Source organism: Crinia signifera, chromosome 7, assembly GCF_055691185.1.
Source record: "Crinia signifera chromosome 7, ASM5569118v1, whole genome shotgun sequence".
NCBI classification, from domain to species: Eukaryota; Metazoa; Chordata; class Amphibia; order Anura; family Myobatrachidae; genus Crinia; species Crinia signifera.
In genome coordinates this window covers 174,973,054-174,991,900 of record NC_139223.1, presented here as the reverse complement: position 1 = coordinate 174,991,900, position 18,847 = coordinate 174,973,054, and the positions used below count along the sequence as shown (strand labels likewise).

Here is an 18,847-nt window from a genome sequence, read left to right as displayed (position 1 = left end):
TCCCTGCACTAGGGTGTTGTGGGAGAATAAAATAGTGTGCCCAAAGCATGACGAGCGCAGCGAGCCATCCGTGGTGATGCGGGGGACCGTTACGTTGTCCATGTTGACTGACAACATTCGGGACAAAAAAAAAGTGGAAAACCCCATGTCGACCTTTTGACTGTCGACCTTTCCCATGTAAACATAATGCTTGTGTCGACCCAATGATCCTGTCGACCTAAACTTATGTCGACCTAGGCCCATGTCAACCCAATGCATGCGACCCACATACCCGCACAGGCTGTATGCTGAAAGCTATGCACACATTGCTGGAACTGTGACACACTGCAGCCAGCAGAACAGGGAAGGGGGGAGAACACGGCAGTCTCCATGGGAACGGGACGCCGAGGCCTAAGCGACGGAAGTGCGGCCCCGCAGCAGGACATGGCGGCTGGCGGCTGCTGCAAGGCCGCTGGGCTGTGGTGCTGCTGGCTGTGGGCCGCTGCCGTCCTGCTGTCCGAGGCCCTCGGCCAGCAGGGAGAGTTCAGCCCGGGACACTCAGCGGCATCACTACCTGTGGGCGCGGCCGCTGCCGAGCGGAGGTATGAGGCATGAGGCAGCGTGAGGCACTGCTGGGGACGTGGCACATAGCACCGTGACCGCCTGTATCAGTCTCAGTACTCCTGGGCTTATACTTCATTATCCGGGGGATCATTTATTCTGTAATAATGTGCAGTGCAGATCATACTGCTTCATACATACACCAATATTATTATTATTATTATTATTATTATTATTATCATATCTCTTATGCTCCTGCTTTGTAACCCTTTCCCTTTTACCCATTGGACACACTCACATGTTAATAATAAATTATTATTTTTGTTATTATTATTATTACTACTTTATTATTACTATTGTTTCTATAATTAATATTACTATATTATTACTTTTTTTTTAATCAAAATTATTATTATTTCTATATTATTATAATTATTATTATTTGTTGTTACATAGTAACACTTCCTCACGCGCCGTGTTTATTCCGCAGGTACCTGCTATACGATGTCAATCCCCCGGAGGGATTTAACTTGCGGCGGGACGTGTACATTCGCATGGCCTCCCTGATTAAGACGTTGCAGAAAAGCGCAGAGTGGGTGCTGGTCCTGCCCCCCTGGGGCCGCCTCTATCACTGGCAGAGCCCGGACATACACCAAGTGCGGATTCCCTGGGCCGAGTTCTTCGATCTGCACAGCCTTAGCCAGAATATCCCCGTCATTGAGTATGAAGAGTTCTTGGCGGGTGAGTCGCGTCCGCATTGAATTTATATATTTAAAGAAACCTATATATACTTTATTCTAAGTCAGTGTGTATTATTCTCCATACAGGGAGCCTGATTCAGAGACATCCGCTCGTATATCTGTTGCAATATGCAATTGATAATGATATATATTATGTCATGTATTTTAAAATATCAATAACGTGATCATATGCAGAGTATCAGCCTACCCTGAATGTGGAAACACCGAGACACCCACTATCTGCGTGTCTGCACACTGCAATACCACTGGTGATATTTACACGCGCCATCGCGGAAACCATCAACACTTCAACCAGCCATATGTCATGTCCTCGGTTTGACAATGGTCGCTGCCGCTGTGCATTTGGGAATGGAGCCTCTTTCAAGAAAACACCCGCTACAGTTCCATAACATGCCCATGATACAGACATGTTTTGCGTTCACACCCCGCTTTGTGTGTTGTTTCTGATTCTGTCTGTCCCTATCGCAGCAGCATCTTTGGGTGCACACTCTGGAGGTGGGATCCCGGAGCACAGGCATTTAAATTGGGATTGCCTATATGTATCTGGTTTCCCTCTATACTGTGCGCCTTTTTGGGAACTCACAGCATTCTTTTATACTGTTCACTTTATTTACTTTTAATACCGGGGAGCGTTCCAGCAGATCCTCACACACGGCGCTGGAGGAGCCATTGCAGTAACACCATCATCGCTGCTTCATCAGCACCGGAATCGATTAATGTTGTCTAACATAAATCTGTGTATCAGGGTGAGGCATCTGCATCTGTGCCAGCGTTCCCAACTTGAAGGTTTCCTCTGGATTTGAGAATGAGTCCTCATGTCAACAGTGTATGTGGGTCATAATACCGGCAAATGCTGCACTTCTTCCCTGATATACCTGAGATTCCTAACGCTTCTAGGATTACTCTTTAAATGAAGTGGCTTCTTACATTCTGTCTCTTTTTGGCCAGGCGAGACTGTAAGCTCCATAAATTTCTTAGCAGCATCCACAAGCCATGCCTTCTCCGCTGGCAACCGCTTCACCTAAAGCAATAGAGCAGTGATTTTCAACCTTTTTACTTTGCGGCACACTAAATAAGATTTTAAAATTGCCAAGAAGCACCCTGAGATCCCCACAGGGCAAAACACATTGGCCCCCACAGGAAAATAAAAAAACCTATTGCCCCCCCATATAAAAAAACAATCACGCTGGTCCCCACAGGTAACAAAAATGAAATACATTGGCCCTTTACATGAAAAGAAGAGACCAGTAAATAACAGTTGAACTGGTGGTGGCTGTAAACTGGGTTGGGCATCTCTGGGGGCACACTTAAGTACAGCACAAGGCACACTAGTGTGCCACGGCACAGTGGTTGAAAAACACTGTGGCTCCTGAGATTAGTGGCAGTGCAACACTGAGCTTATACCGCAAATGGTCCAAATGGGCAACTTAAGTAACCACAAATGGCCAGAACCTTGGCAGGATTTTAATATCCAATTAAAGGGAGTAGGCCGGTAAAACACTGAGCCAATTGCCTAATTTCTCGGTTTAGGAATAAAAAAAACACATTTGGAGCTTTGGACACAGACAAAGCTTATTTTCTATTCTTTTCCTTTTTTTTTTTAAATGGTGATTCTTTATGAACCTCTAGCAACATGAGCTCTGCTTCGGCCGCCCCCTTACTAGGATAGGAGGAAGTTACCTTATTAACTACTTCCGTGCAAGGACATACTAGGAGTGATGGCTGAGATGGTGACTTGGGACACCTACACTTACAATGTTGTATAATAATCATAAAGGACATCAGTTATCACTGCAACATAATGCAAAGCTCGGTGCGATTGAGGGTTCTGAACTATCAACAAATACCTGACAATAATTGATGGGTGTGGAAAAAAAAGTCAGAGAGCTTTGTCAAAAAATAAAAGGTCCATATACATGTTTTTGCTTTTCCTCTATGTGTGCAATTGCTATAGCTCCTTGTTATCCTAATCTGGCACTGAGTGCTCCCCCCCTCCCCCCTAAACCATTCGATTTCATGGAGATAAAATCCCTCACTTAGAAGATGATTCTTCTTTCAGCCTACTAGGAGAGTTTTGGAGCTGGGGCTCTATACTTGACGTCTTCCGTTCTCGTTTTCCCATGAGGACCGGGCTGTGTTTCAGACAAAGGTTTCTTTATAGGTTAAAGTAACTATAGCACCGCAGCCCCCGCGTCCCGGCTCCTCTCCTGGCTTCAATCAACCCTATGGAGACGGCCCACGATAAAATGACCGCCCCATAAAGCAGACTGTTCTCTGAAACTGCCTGCGGTATGGGGGCGGCCATTTTATCGTGGTCTGTCTGCATAGAATTTATTGAAGCCAGGAGGGGAGACGGGACGCGCGGACAGGTAAGCATGCGGCAATGGGGGGAGGGGGGGCGCCCCCCCATTAACGGCAGGGGGGGCGCCCCAAACAAAGCTACGCCGCTGGGTACAGCTTTGGGTGCTAGTCAGCTGCTTGGGTGCGAAAAGCTTTTTTTAAATAATTTTTCAGGCCAATGTAGGAGTCTGGACACAAACCCCTTATGCACTTATTCTTTGTTTGTGGATTGAGGGTGTTGGCGTTTTCCTTCTGTTGTTTGTACATCCTGTCCTGTGGGACTTTGCTAAACAATACTGAGGTTTCCAGGCGGCATGCAGTACAGAGTTGTCCGCAGTGTTGGAATGCCATATATATGTATTCCAACACTGTACCCTATATCTGAGGTCCCCCCACCGCCTCTCCTCCATTTAATGAACTCAAAGAGGTGGCTTTAATGCATATAATACAAATCCTCTTTATTTCCTTGGCTAAATTTAAATGAAATATCAGACCGTGATCAAACTCTCATAGAGGTTATATTCCAAGTAATAATATTTGGAAATAAAACCTCTTCAGAGACCTATACAAAATGTTGCATTTGTAATGAATTGTTACACAATCATAGTTGTCTGTTCGCATGGAAACCAAAAGTACATATAAATGGAGTCAATTTAGGATAAGGCAGCAAATATACATATTTTTTTTTATTTTTAATGTAAATGTAGTTAGTACAGGAGTGTTTCCTAGCTGTCTGATCTTCTGAATGTATTCCAATTCTAGAGTCCGGGGGACCGTTCATTGAGCAGGTGTATGTCCTACAAGGCTACGCTGAGGGCTGGAAGGAGGGTACCTGGGAGGAGAAGGTGGATCAGAGACCGTGTATGGATCAGCTCATGTACTCTGAGGACAAACATGGGTATTACAGGTATATACTTATACAGGTGTTAAACCCTCCCTTTTCCTACTCTATCAAATAAATACCTATACCTTCATAATATTCATTATGTTGGAAAACATATGGATGACTGCAGTCAGATCCCGACAGAGGTCCAGTAAGTTTACTTACCTTCCCCCTGCCACCCTTCCCCACCACCACACAACCTAACCTTCCTTCCCCGCAGCCTAAACCCTTCCCCACCACCACACAACCTAACCTTCCTTCCAGCAGCCTAAACCCTTCCCCACCACCACACAACCTAACCTTCCCTCCACGCAGCCTAAACCCTTCCCTACCACCACACAGCCTAGCCTTCCTTCCTTGCAGCCTAAACCCTTCCCCACCACCACACAGCCTAGCCTTCCTTCCTTGCAGCCTAAACCCTTCCCCACCACCACACAGCCTAGCCTTCCTTCCTTGCAGCCTAAACCCTTCCCCACCACCACACAGCCTAGCCTTCCTTCCCTGCAGCCTTAACCCTTCCCCACAGCCTAAACCCTTCCCCACCACCACACAACCTAACCTTCCTTCCCCACAGCCTAAACCCTTCCCCACCACCACACAACCTAACCTTCCTTCCCCGCAGCCTAAACCCTTCCCCACCACCACACAACCTAACCTTCCTTCCCCGCAGCCTAAACCCTTCCCCACCACCACACAGCCTAACCTTCCTTCCCCGCAGCCTAAACCCTTCCCAACCACCACACAACCTAACCTTCCCTCCACGCAGCCTAAACCCTTCCCTACCACCACACAGCCTAGCCTTCCTTCCTTGCAGCCTAAACCCTTCCCCACCACCACACAGCCTAGCCTTCCTTCCCTGCAGCCTTAACCCTTCCCCACAGCCTAAACCCTTCCCCACCACCACACAACCTAACCTTCCTTCCCCACAGCCTAAACCCTTCCCCACCACCACACAACCTAACCTTCCTTCCCCGCAGCCTAAACCCTTCCCCACCACCACACAGCCTAACCTTCCTTCCACGCAGCCTAAACCCTTCCCCACCACCACACAACCTAACCTTCCTTCCCCGCAGCCTAAACCCTTCCCCACCACCACACAACCTAACCTTCCTTCCACGCAGCCTAAACCCTTCCCCACCACCACACAACCTAACCTTCCTTCCCCACAGCCTAAACCCTTCCCCACCACCACACAAACTAACCTTCCTTCCCCGCAGCCTAAACCCTTCCCCACCACCACACAACCTAACCTTCCTTCCCTGCAGCCTTAACCCTTCCCCACAGCCTTAACCCTTCCCCACAGCCTAAACCCTTCCCCACCACCACACAGCCTAACCTTCCTTCCCCGTATGTCACTGTTACGATATTTCTGCGGCACATCACCAACATTACTCCAAACTGAGCTTCCCACTATAAGTTTACTCCTACGGAAATACTGTACGAGAAAGGAGCTCACTGATTAGTGGTATTTTCTTTCTAGGGGGTGGTTTTGGGGCTATGAAGAGACCAGAGGATTAAATGTCACCTGCCTCTCAGTCCAAGGATCTGCTTCTATCATTGCTCCAGTGCTACTGAACAACACCACAGCAAGGTGAGAGGTCCGACATCACGTTCCAGAGCTTCCGCGCCGCGTCCGGCTGCAGCCTCGCGCTAACCTGTGATGTCCTTCTATCATCTACAGGTCCGTAATGTTAGACAGAGCAGAGAACCTTCTACATGACCACTATGGAGGCAGAGATTATTGGAATGTGTGTATACAAGCAAGTTCCATGCTACCTGGATATATGTATTGGCCTTGAAGCAGGTTTAATTAAAATCTACTATATGAATGCAGCCAAAGCTTTCCCCATGTGCAGTGTGTTCATCCCCTAATTCCCATGGCAGGAAACCCCCAGGGCAAGGAAATCGCCCGCTTTGTCTGATTGTAGAATTTAAAAAATAAATCCTAAGAATGTAAAATAAACCGTTTTGCTGAAAAGCACAGAAGAGATCCTGAAAGATAATTCCATGGTAATAAGTGAAAGCTGCCTGAAGGTGCACTCCAGGCTACAGGCAGACTCACAATTGCCGGTGTGATTGCTGTCATGTTCTGTGCAGTTGTGTATAGACATTTCCATACTGTGATTGTTAAAGCTTCCGTGGTGTTGTGTACAGTGTCTTATGCTGCTCGGTTTGCCCCCCAGACGCGGCGCAGCATGAGGTTCGCCCAGCACCTGAGGCTGATAGGGGATGAGTTCCGGGCCAACTTTCTTCAGTCTAATGATGAGGCCGACAGGACGATGTTCCGCGAAGACTGGACGAAGGTCAAGGTATTGTATCTTCCAGTGTTCCCTGATGATTTGGTGGGTCCTATCTAGATAAAAGGGATGACAGGCTGTAGTAATGGGATACATATGATATCCTGGCGGTCAAATGACGACCCCCGGAGTCCCCCGATACGTAGAATCCCTACAGGGGCTCTGTTAGTAAGCTATGCCTCTCCCCCTAACCCTCCACCCTAACCCTCCCTGCAAGTGCCTAACCCCTGTACCCCATCGCCTAAACCTAACCACACAGCCTAACCTCACCTCCCCCCCCCCCATTTAGCCTGACCCTAAGTCCCCCCCAGTAGTGCCTAAACCAACCCCACCCCTCCTTGGCTGCGTACTCACCGATCAGCATGCTGGCTGTCAGTATTCAGCATCCAGTTCGCTCAGCACACAGCAATGCACCAGTGACGTGTGCTGAGCGATCTGTCATGGCCAGTGTTCTCTTGTAAATGAGAATGTTGGTGATGACGAGATGTATACTGCAGGCTTCAATGATCTAGCCTGGGGATAGCGACGCACGGGGCTACCCATTGCTATGCAGCATATGCACTTGCTTAGAAAAGAAGATCAAATCTCCCCGTGTGTATGCTCCATAACTGATCTACAGTACAGATGGTGTAGTGCAGGCATCTCCAACGTTGGCCTTCCAGATGTTGTGAAACTACACATCCCAGCATGCTTTGCCACAGTTTTGCTATTAGAGAATCCTAAAACTATTGCAAAGCATGCTGGGATGAGTAGTTTCACAACATCTGGAGGGCCAACGTTGGACATGCCTGGTGTAGTGGTTAGCATTACTGCCTCACAGCACTGAGGTCATGGGTTCTATTCCCACCATGTCCCTAACTGTGCGGATCTACTTTACTATTGCACAGTATATGAGCGGCTTGTAGGGAACATCGCACATACTGTAATTGCTTCAGATGTAAATAATAAAGTGATGAGTAATACGGAGAATGTGACTGAGGTGTGAGACTGAGGGCAGTATTCAATGAGGAAAATTTGCCGTGCTTTTTTCGCATTGGACGGAGCATTTTGGTCTCAAAAAGCGAATCACCCTATTCAACGTGCACTTTTCGCCGTCTTTCTAAGTGATTTTTGCCGTGTCTCTCCATGTAGCAATTCTCCATCTTTTCATGGAGAAGTGGAATGTGAACTTTTAAAATAAAAGGTTTTTTGTTTTAATTTTGATGTAAAAAAATCAGGAATTTTATTCTGTGAAAGGGCATGCTATTTTTTTTCCACATAACAGCCAGCAGGGGCCAGAGCCGAGAGCCGATCAATAGATATTCATATATTCACTGCACCCGATCATTACATATGCACGATCGGGAGCAGTGAATATACCCGGTCCCCTGCTGGCTCTGGGGGGGGGGGCTGCCTGGGAACCGGGGAGCCCACCTCCCCCCCCCCCACATACGTCCCACGGCTCCCTGCCGCGGACGCTCGTCCGCTGCAGGGGTTAAGATTTGCCGCGAGGGGCAAGGAGCCCTGCGACGTTGAATACTGGGAGAGCGAGTGGCAGCCAGAGCCCTCCGGAACACAGCGAGTGTGCAGCGAATCCTAAACAGGATTCGCTACACACCACGATTTTTTTAGGTACTTATGTAGTAACTGGGCTGCCGATTTCTAAATCGGGTCGGATCGGGAGATCGCATCGCATCGCATGCGACCATGCGATTCGATGCGATGCGATGCGATGCGATGACCCGATTTTTCCATAGGAATCAATGTTAAAATGGACTGAGTCCATTTTAACATGGAATTCAATGGGAAAAATGGGTCCTTTTCATACCCCTACTATCCAAGTGGGCATGGAGTTGGATATAAACCTGTGGCGAGCGTAGCGAGCCACCGAGCCCGAAGCGTGGCGAGCGAAGCGAGCCCCGCGAGGGGACGAATACCGTCCCCTCGCGGGGCTCGCTTCGCTCGCCACGCTTCGGGCTCGGTGGCTCGCTACGCTCGCCACAGGTTTATATCCGACTCCATGCCCACTTGGATAGTAGGGGTATGAAAAGGACCCATTTTTCCATAGGAATCATTTTAACATTGATTCCTATGGAAAAATCGGGTCATCGCATCCGATATCGCATCCGATATCGGATGCGATGCGATGCGATATCGCATCGCATCGCATCTGATTGTATGCCTTAACTTAAGGCATACAATCAAAAAATCGGCAGCCCAGATACTACATAAGTACCTTTTTTTACATTGAATACTGCCCCTCGTGTGTGACTGAGGTGTGTGACTGAGGTGTGTGACTGAGGTGTGAGATGGAGAATGTGACTGAGGTGTGAGACGGAGAATGTGACTGAGGTGTGAGACGGAGAATGTGACTGAGGTGTGAGACGGAGAATGTGACTGAGGTGTGAGACGGAGAATGTGACGGAGGTGTGAGACGGAGGTGTGAGATGGAGAATGTGAGACGGAGGTGTGAGACGGAGAATGTGACTGAGGTGTGAGATGGAGAATGTGACTGAGGTGTGAGCCTTTATGTAAGAAAGTGATGCTGAAAGTTGCCATTTAAATGTTAAAAACAACTCGCCAAATGCGATGTGTTGGTGGAAATTTACTAAAGGAAATTTGTAAAAAATAGGTGTATTTGTATCCAGAAATACACTTATTTTTGACATTTACTATCCCGAAAATACGGCAATTCGTATTGATAGCACATCAATACGACTACGAATTGCCGTATTTTCGGGATAGTAAATGTCAAAAATAAGTGTATTTCTGGATACAAATACACCTATTTTTTTACAAATTTCCTTTAGTAAATTTCCCCCGTTATGTCAGCACACCTTAGTGCGAAGATACTTTTGATTGCACATTACAAGCTGCGTGCTGCAAAAGCTCTGCAATAAAGAGAAAAAAAATCTATATTTTTGTAACTGTCCTCCATTATTGGAGTATGCGAGCCATTCGGTAATCCAGGTGTGCTCGCTCACTGTCTCCTATGCAGGAAAAGCCTAGCACACCACTAGGGGGGCCTTACGTCGCTGTCCACCTTCGGAGGAAGGACTTCATTTGGGGTCACAGGGAAGATGTGCCCAGCCTGCGCAGAGCTGCAGAGGAAATTCATAGTCTATTGAAGAAGCTGAAACTCAAGAAAGTATTTATTGCCACAGATGCCGACAGACAAGGTAGGGTCCTTGTAACGGGAATGCATGCCGGCTGCATCGCTCTCTCTAAGCGCATGCATGCAAACCACGTGCCACAGAGCGGCAGGACACAGGAACAGACTCGCTTGCTTTTTGTTCACAATGGGCTTCAAGAAGAGAGGCTGTTCCCGGGTCATTTTTTTTGAGTTGGTCAAGGAATCCATGATTTTGGCCCAGACAAGCCCTCACTTGGTGCAGCAGGGCTCTCTCCAAACTCCCGGTCCCTCCATCGTCCTTCCGGTCCCTCCATCCTCCTGCCTGTCCCTCCCTCCATCCTCCTGCCTGTCCGTCCCTCCATCCTCCTGCCTGTCCGTCCCTCCATCCTCCTGCCTGTCCCTCCCTCCATCCTCCTGCCTGTCCCTCCCTTCCTCCTCCTACCTGTCCCTCCCTCCCTCCTCCTGCCTCTCCCTCCCTCCTCCTGCCTCTCCCTCCTCCTGCCTCTCCCTCCCTCCATCCTCCTGCCTCTCCCTCCCTCCATCCTCCTGCCTCTCCCTCCCTCCATCCTCCTGCCTCTGCCTCCCTCCATCCTCCTGCCTCTGCCTCCCTCCATCCTCCTGCCTCTCCCTCCCTCCATCCTCCTGCCTCTCCCTCCCTCCATCCTCCTGCCTGTCCCTCCCTCCATTCTCCTGCCTCTCCCTCCCTCCATCCTCCTGCCTCTCCCTCCCTCCATCCTCCTGCCTCTCCCTCCATCCTCCTGCCTCTCCCTCCTGCCTCTCCCTCCCTCCATCCTCCTGCCTCTCCCTCCCTCCATCCTCCTGCCTCTCCCTCCCTCCATCCTCCTGCCTCTCCCTCCCTCCATCCTCCTGCCTCTCCCTCCCTCCATCCTCCTGCCTCTCCCTCCCTCCATCCTCCTGCCTCTCCCTCCCTCCATCCTCCTCCCCGTCCCCCCATCCTCCTGCCTGTCCCTCCCTTAATCCTCCTCCCCGTCCCCCCATCCTCCTGCCTGTCCCTCCCTTAATCCTCCTCCCCATCCCCCCATCCTCCTGCCTGTCCCTCATTCCTCCTGCCTCTCCCTCCCTCCATCCTCCTACCTTTCCCTCCCTCCATCCTCCTGCCTGTCCCTCCCTCCCGCTCCTCCCTGTCCCTCCATCCTCCTGCCTGTCCCTCCATCCTCCTGCCAGTCATGTGGCAGGTAATGGACTCGGTCTGCTTAAGCTGGCTGGCGGCTGAAGGGATGGGCTGGCATTGGGCTGCACTGCGCAGCGTGACCTCTTGACGTCACGCGGCGCCACGCACAGCCGAGCGGCGTTTGAGGATGAGCTCAACGCTGCCTGGCATGAAGACGATGCCCAATGCCGAAATTCCGAGATTGGACACTCCAATCCCAGGATTTAAATTCCTACAATTGTTACCCAAAATCCACTGCTCCTGGGACAAAGAAAAAAATCATAATTGGTACAATAAGAACCACCCACTAAGTAAAAAGTAAAACTTCTCTTATCGGTTCTATGGCCTCGTGGTCTGCAGAGAGAAGGAACAAGCTCCCAAAGAAGCTTAGCTAGGATCTTGTGCCTATCCCTAGCTTACCACCCACTTTATTTATTTATTTACCCTCCCACATACCAGTGTTCCCCAGGTCGGATTCAAAGAAATGGATTCAACGGGTATCTTATAAAGCCTGTGATGCCTACACTACCATTTAATACATAAAATGTCATTGGTTCCTCTGGAAGGATCCTGTAGTAGGGATGGACATTGGAAGCCTGGTCCTAAATGGTGGAACGATTCCGACGTGGAGTAAGGCCATGCGATGTATAGTTTATTATATTATATCCAGAACATCACAAAATATCCCTGGGAGGTCGGGAAACTTAATATATTAAGTTTCCCAACCACGGTCCCCAGGGACAACATACAGTACAGGTTTTAGTGATTCATGCTCTTGGTGCAGTTATATCAAAATAACGGAGATCCTAATGAAGTCACCTGTGGATATGTTTGAAATTTTAACTGCATACACACCAGGCAATTTTTTTTAAACGGTATCGCTCCCCCCCCCCCCCCCCCCCCCCCCCCCAGTCCTCTGTACATGAAGCTCAATTTGACAAAGTGCATGCTCAGAGGGGGGGACCCGGTGACATCATTGAACGATATCGTTCACTATGAATTATAGTGCTAGGCCTTCACCCGGCAGCACCGCCGATATTTTTAACCGATATTGGCGATGCTGCGAATCGCCCAGTGTGTACGCACCATAGTGTTCCTTTGGGATCGTGCTTGGGAACCCCGCTGCAATACTCTCAAGTTTCACCAGATGATAGTGAGTCCTCCCGGGAAATTTATATCTGTACATTCTCCTGTTACATTCCTTCATTTATTTGTAGTCCCTTTTTCCTGTTATGTGAAATTAGCATCAGCTCTGTATGTGCTACACAGCAGACGGCGACACCACAGGCAGGGAAGAGGAACTGCACGGGTTCTGAAAGATGCCTGGTGCTGAACACTAATACAGTATTACCATGCTTCTATAAAGAGTATTCTGTACCCAGGGTGTCCATGATACACGAGTCTTGTACTCTCTCTTCTTAGACCTTGAAGAACTGCGGAAACTGATCCCGGACATGGTGAGGTTTGAGCCAACGTGGGAGGAGCTGGAGATGTACAAGGATGGAGGTGTGGCCATTATTGACCAATGGATCTGCGCCCACGCCAGGTAACTCCGACGGTCACCAATGCTATCACTAGATTGCAGGTTATGGAACCCTGACGTCACTTGAACACCTCTATTTCAATTTATATCATTGTTCTCTGTTAAATCTTAATATAATCCATTCATTACAATATACAAAGCATGAGTGATTGTGTATATGTTGCTTTATTATCTAAATACATATCTCCTAACATCAGCGGCCTCCAAAGTGGGAGGGTTGGGATGGGCATGAATAGAATATACAAGGGCCTTTGGCACATTTAATAAACATTGTCAGCCAATCGGTTGTGTCCACAGAGCAGTTATGCGTCATAACAAAGGGGCAAACAACCACCACTTCCTGAAAAAGCCTTAGTGAAAAGCAAGGTACTTGTGTATTATCACGGCGCCCACGAAATCGGCCGCAAATCGCATGCAAAAATCGGATGCGATTTTGCGGCCGATTTTTGACCAATTTCTGACCGATTTTTCACTTTTTCCGGCCGATTTGCATGCTGTTCCATCATTGCACACCTTGCACACCCCCGATTTCCATCGTAGTGCATCGCATGCAATATAGCGGCATGCGATGCATGCCATGCGATTTGATTTGTAATTGTACAATCACCCTGATGGGTGCTTACAATGTTAAATGCCCCCCATTGTCAACACCACCCCCCACTATCAACGCCAACCCAAAGCGTGGCGAGCGGCGGCGGTACGCGTCCTTTCGACCTTTTCATACCCCCACTATCCACGTCGGCGTGGAGTTGATTTTAGATAGTGTGGCGAGCGCACGCGGAATTCATGTAAAGTAATACGCGTCCCCTCGCGGGGCTCGCTGCGCTCGCCACACTATCTAAATTCAACTCCACGCCGACGTGGATAGTGGGGGTATGAAAAGGTCGAAAGGACGCGTACCGCCGCCCCTCGCGGGCTTGCTGCGCTCGCCACGCTTTGGGTTGGCGTTGATAGTAGGAATGGCGTTAACAATGTGGGTGCATTTAACATTGCAAATCACACCGCATTGCATGCCACTTACTGGCATGCGTTGCTATGCGATATTTAATTGTACAATCAGGGGCATTTTCCCGAAAATCACATTGCATACCATCGCATAGTACCTGGGGGTGTGCAAGGATGGAATAACATGCAAATCGGCAGGAAATGGACGAAAATCGGAAAAAAATCGCATCGCAGATCAAATCGGCGGATAAATCTGATGCGATATCGTATGCGATTTAGATGAAATCAGGCGCCGCGATAATACACAAGTACCAAAAGCAACCAGGGAAGCCAAACCGCAATAGATCCATGGGTGGATCCAACACTGAAATCTGTGGCTGTTACCACAAAGGGTTGTCCAGGATGTCCGAGGAGCAATCTCACCTATGATCTGTTCTAGGATACATAACTGAATTGGGCGATGTATAAACCTTCTAGGATCCGTTCTATAGAGAGTACAGGGGCTAGAAGCGTTCTAAGGTTCCCACACTGTCTGTCCTTTGTGGCGTGAGAGCAGCTGCCAGGGAACTAGGAGGGGAACTCTCAGCACAAATATTCTCTGTACAGCGGTGCAGAATATGTATGCGCTATATAAGAAACTGGTAATAAATACATGTGTGTAAATGCTTTGGTCGAATGACCGCGACCTAGACTCTGATGAATTAGTTTTCTGTAATAATGGGGCAGATGTATGAACTAGCGCAGTAGCGCACGCAGGGGGGGGGTTCTGAGTACCCAGAAACACCCCCCCCCCAGTAATCTAAGTGCCCTAGTCTGAAAGCTGAGGGTCCCCTCTTTTCATTGGTACAAGAAGTTTAAAAATCGGCCCTGGGGAACCGGAGATATCTGACTTCAAAGCAGTGGTCCCCATCCAAGCCTGTTAATTGCTCTTCCCAGTAAGATATTTCAGGTTGTGTCTGACTTAGAGTTTTTCTGAGGGTATATTCCAAAAGCTGGGACTCTCAGCCTTCCAGAAGCTGGTTACTTCAGCTCCACACACCTGGTATGTAGTTTTATATTCTCGTTGGCGGATTTCTCTGCCTCCTGAACTCTGATCCCCTAGTCCCAGTACCATTTGGTAGGTGGGATTCTCTAGTTTTTAATTCCATTAAAAATCTAAGAAATCTATTTCTGGGAACTGGAGATATCTGCAGTCAAGCAAGCTGTCCTCCCACCAGAAAATTATGAATAATAAGCCCACTCCACTATACACCCCTCCTCTGCGTATTAAACATCCTCTACCACCCTGGAAGTTATGTATCAGGGCCCCTTCATTCAGCCCAATGCCCCCTTCTCCCACCCCATCTCCCACCATCTGTGCAGTAAAGGGGTAATTAGTGGAAACTACTGATCCAGGCCCTACATGCTGAGCGGTTGATATAATACCCCCTACCACCCGCAGGACATCAAAGCTTCCGCTCATAGCACCCCCAACCCCTACTGCTGGAGGATCGGTAAGGGCCCCAATACATTGCTATGCCCAGGGGTCTACACTGCTGTTATGTATATGTAGGTGTATATATATATATATATATATATATATATATATATATAATTATTATTTATATACATTTGGTCTATCTATAATACTTTAAATGACCCGGCATATACTGGGTCACCTAAGTGTCCATCTCCATGCTCTCTGGAAACCCCCTTCTGAAAATCCTGCGTTTGCCCCTGTGGTAAGTGCAGAAATGCACCTAACGCTAGATAAATGGAGGAGGGGGGGGGGTTACGTTTTCCCTCATGTATAACTAGCGCACCTAACGTGCGCTAGTGACAGCCCACCGAGTTACGCTCGGCGGGGCTGTCCCCTGCAATCCCCCCCAGTGATTGGCAGCCGGGGCGAGTCGCTTTCGCCAGCTCAGGGCTAGCGTTGGCCTATCTCCCACTGCGGGGACAATGCTAGCCCTGCTGTGGCTCCGGGCTGCGCTGGAGATCTCGCACATGCCCATTAGAGCCGGCTGGGGGGAAATGAAGATCGCGCATGCGCAGGGCCGCCGATAAGGAGAGTTGTTAATGCTGGGCATATCGGCTCTCCTTATAGACTGGGGGGGGGGGGGTTTAATACATCTGGCAGTAACGGGTGCCTGCTTCTCCTTGTTATGCAGGAGAAGCGGGACCCGTTATTTTAAAAATGTAAATGACATTTGAATACATCTCCCCAAAAAACACTTAAGAGTTTGTAAGATCAAAACCCTAGAACGTTGTTGTTCTAGCCCCCAGCATTTCTTCATGTACATTGTGGGGACAGTGGTCTCAGCCAATACTGGGATTCATTGTTACCATTATATTATTTTCTATACACAGATATTTCATTGGCACCTCAGTGTCCACCTTCTCATTCCGCATTCACGAGGAGAGAGAGATTTTCGGCTTTGACCCCAAGACCACCTACAACCGGTTCTGCGGGGACAAAGAAAAGGACTGCGAGCAGCCCACGCACTGGAAAATTGTATACTGACCACGAAGTGCCGGTATAACCACTTTGCACACAACTTCCGCTGTCACCTTGTCCACGTTGGATCATGTCCTGTCCTACAAAGCCTGCTCATGGACCTGGTTTTAAGGGAACACTTTTTTAGTACTGCTGTCTAGTTCTCGGTGTTGGCATCTAAGATTTAAAACGTATTATTGACATTTTATTAATGCATCGGCATTATTAATATGAGCAGGTGTAGAGTTGGCGCTGTTCATCTGCTCGTTACTCCTGTGAATATGCCGTCTCCTCTGGTTAGGCTGAAACGGAGATGTCCGTTATGATAAGCGAAAACATTTGAAAACTTTATTTAAAACTGGTGCCAACAGTATGCTCGAGACCTGAGTAAAGGTGGCCATACACACACCCAGATTTATCTGCAGATCTGTCTGGTTGGAACAAAAACATGGGCCCTTATTCTGTTTGGTGCGGCCGGATCCGAATATGCGGCCAGCACCGTGCGTCCTAAACCCCGCCTTCCATACGGATGGCCAACTCCGTCCGTACGCGGTAAGAAGCTGTCCGTACGGACCGCATGTGTATTTCTCATGAATACACTTCCTCCATCTTAGGGAACCTCCCCCATCATTCGATGGTCGAAGAACATCGAATGCAGGGCCGAGTGGTCCGCCAGCTCCCTCCACCTCAGACCACACGGACATTTCTCCGTGCAAAAGCAGGGATCTGGGCGGGCAGCTGACATCCGGCAATGTCATATGTCCGCCCCCCACACGTGCGTCACGGCCGCATTACCATACGTACGCCCAGCGTTTGCATGGGAACGCCCATGAAACGTGGGGTGTAAACATATGGTAATGAGCCCAAACAGCCCTTCACTCCCCTCTCCACCCCCTGTTCGTAGTGTACACATTTCATGCGGGATTTGGCCGTGCGTCCGGCTCGCACATGCGCAGAGACGCCTTTGCACATGCGCAGACACAAAACATCGGCGGCCCGAACGCACGTGGATATTACCGCACCAACCAGAATAAGGGCCATGGTTATGGATGAGAGCAAATGACAGTTGACCATTTGCTTGGAAATTCTGGAAAACTGACAAACTGTCACTCATCCATAACCATGTTTTTGTTCCAACCAGCCAGATCTGAAGATAAATCTGTGTGTGTGTATGGCCACCTTTAGACTGATACACTTCAAATAAATTGCTGAACATTCCAATAAATAGCCTTGTATCGTACGTCTTTCAGTATGCATATAAGTAGCTAAAAATGGTTGATATTGGATATTAAGACCCCAGATATGCTGCCTGTTCCCCATTCTCTCCGATCCAACATTGTCTTTAGACGTTGTCTTTTTCAGTATTAAGGGAAATGTGCCCTTTTTGGGTGTTACCTAATGACTTTTAAATATTGGGATGGCGACATCGGGTGTACGGAACTTTGTACACTTAGTGAACTCTATGATAAATTAGCATTTTTCTATTCTACCTGTAGCAGGGTTGGTTTGGGATCTTACTTGCACATTTTATATGTAAATATCACTGCAGAAATAAATTATCAACATTTTTAGGATTTATTTTGTACCTGGGGTGTGATCATTACACTAAGCTGCATTGCCTAAAGCAGAAAACGGAAACAATTATTCTTAAATGTGTTCTGTGTTTACTTCTATCCTGTGTTTTTATGAAACAATAAAATTCTTCTAATAATAGTATGTTTTTGTGTTACGGAAGTGCATGACCTGCTGTACTCTGTCCTCGTCACAAGGTGGCGCTGTCCTCCTAGCATAAAATAGAATGCCAGTCTGTGTGTAGAATAATACAAAGCATGCAGCGAATTCTACACCAACGTAACTTTAATGCTTAATGTATGACTGCACTACACATACTAGCAGTAGCGGACCTACATTTTTGGGACCCTGAAGCTTGAACCTTTTCGGTGGCACCTTCACAACCAGCAACAATAGAGAAACATCCAACAGGGCCCAAATTCCTCCATCTCACAGACAGCAACCCCCCTTTTCAATATTCACCTCACATATAGCTAGATAGATTTCTCTCTATGTATATTTCTATTATCTATCTATAGATATGCGGGAAGAGAGCAGGCGTCACTCCAACAGTCTGATTATGATAGAAATCCTTTATTGTGGTCCCAGGCATCAGGGACACAAATGCAACATATACACAAACCCATTCAAATACACAAAAAGCACAAACACACACCCCTTTACAAAATACCGGCGTGGCACTGCACTAAAGGGTTTTATAATAATCAGACTGTTGGAGTGATGCCTGCTCTCTCTCTGCATATCTACAGATATTTATTTATTAACAGTTTCTTATATAGCGCACACATATTCCGCAGCGCTGTACAGAGAGTATTTGATCATTCACATCAGTCCCTGCCCCAGTGGAGCTTACAATCTATATTCCCTACCACATGTACATGCACACAGACATTCTAGGGTTAATTTTGTTGGGAGCCAATTAGCCTACCAAGATATTTTTGAATTGTGGGAGGAAACCGGAGTACCCTGAGGAAACCCACGCAAGTACGAGGAGGGCCACGGTGGGAATAGAACCCATGACTTCAGCGCTGTGAGGCAGTAATGCTAACCATTACACCGTCCGTACTGCCCCGTATATATAACACATGGTGGGGATAGAACCCATGACCTCAGCGCTGTGAGGTAGTAATGCTAACCATTACACCGTCCGTACTGCCCCGTATATATAACACATGGTGGGGATAGAACCCATGACCTCAGCGCTGTG

At 48.2% G+C, this 18,847-nt stretch overlaps 1 protein-coding gene across 2 annotated transcripts; it reads left to right on the top strand.

The window, feature by feature from the left end:
- The first annotated feature begins 259 nt into the window (after window positions 1-259).
- POFUT2 (protein O-fucosyltransferase 2) lies at window positions 260-17,784 on the top strand. 2 transcript variants are annotated; one of them, XM_083154427.1, is made up of 9 exons: window positions 260-581; window positions 1,031-1,281; window positions 4,404-4,548; window positions 6,005-6,115; window positions 6,206-6,284; window positions 6,708-6,833; window positions 9,799-9,979; window positions 12,527-12,650; window positions 15,942-17,784. In XM_083154427.1, the coding sequence occupies exons 1-9, from the start codon at window positions 370-372 to the stop codon at window positions 16,093-16,095; spliced, it is 1,383 nt and encodes a 460-aa protein (XP_083010553.1). In that variant the 5' UTR covers window positions 260-369; the 3' UTR covers window positions 16,096-17,784. The 2 variants fall into 2 exon arrangements, with proteins under 2 accessions (XP_083010553.1, XP_083010554.1); XM_083154428.1 differs by having other exon boundaries at window positions 268-581; window positions 6,206-6,272.
- The last annotated feature ends 1,063 nt before the right edge of the window (window positions 17,785-18,847 follow it).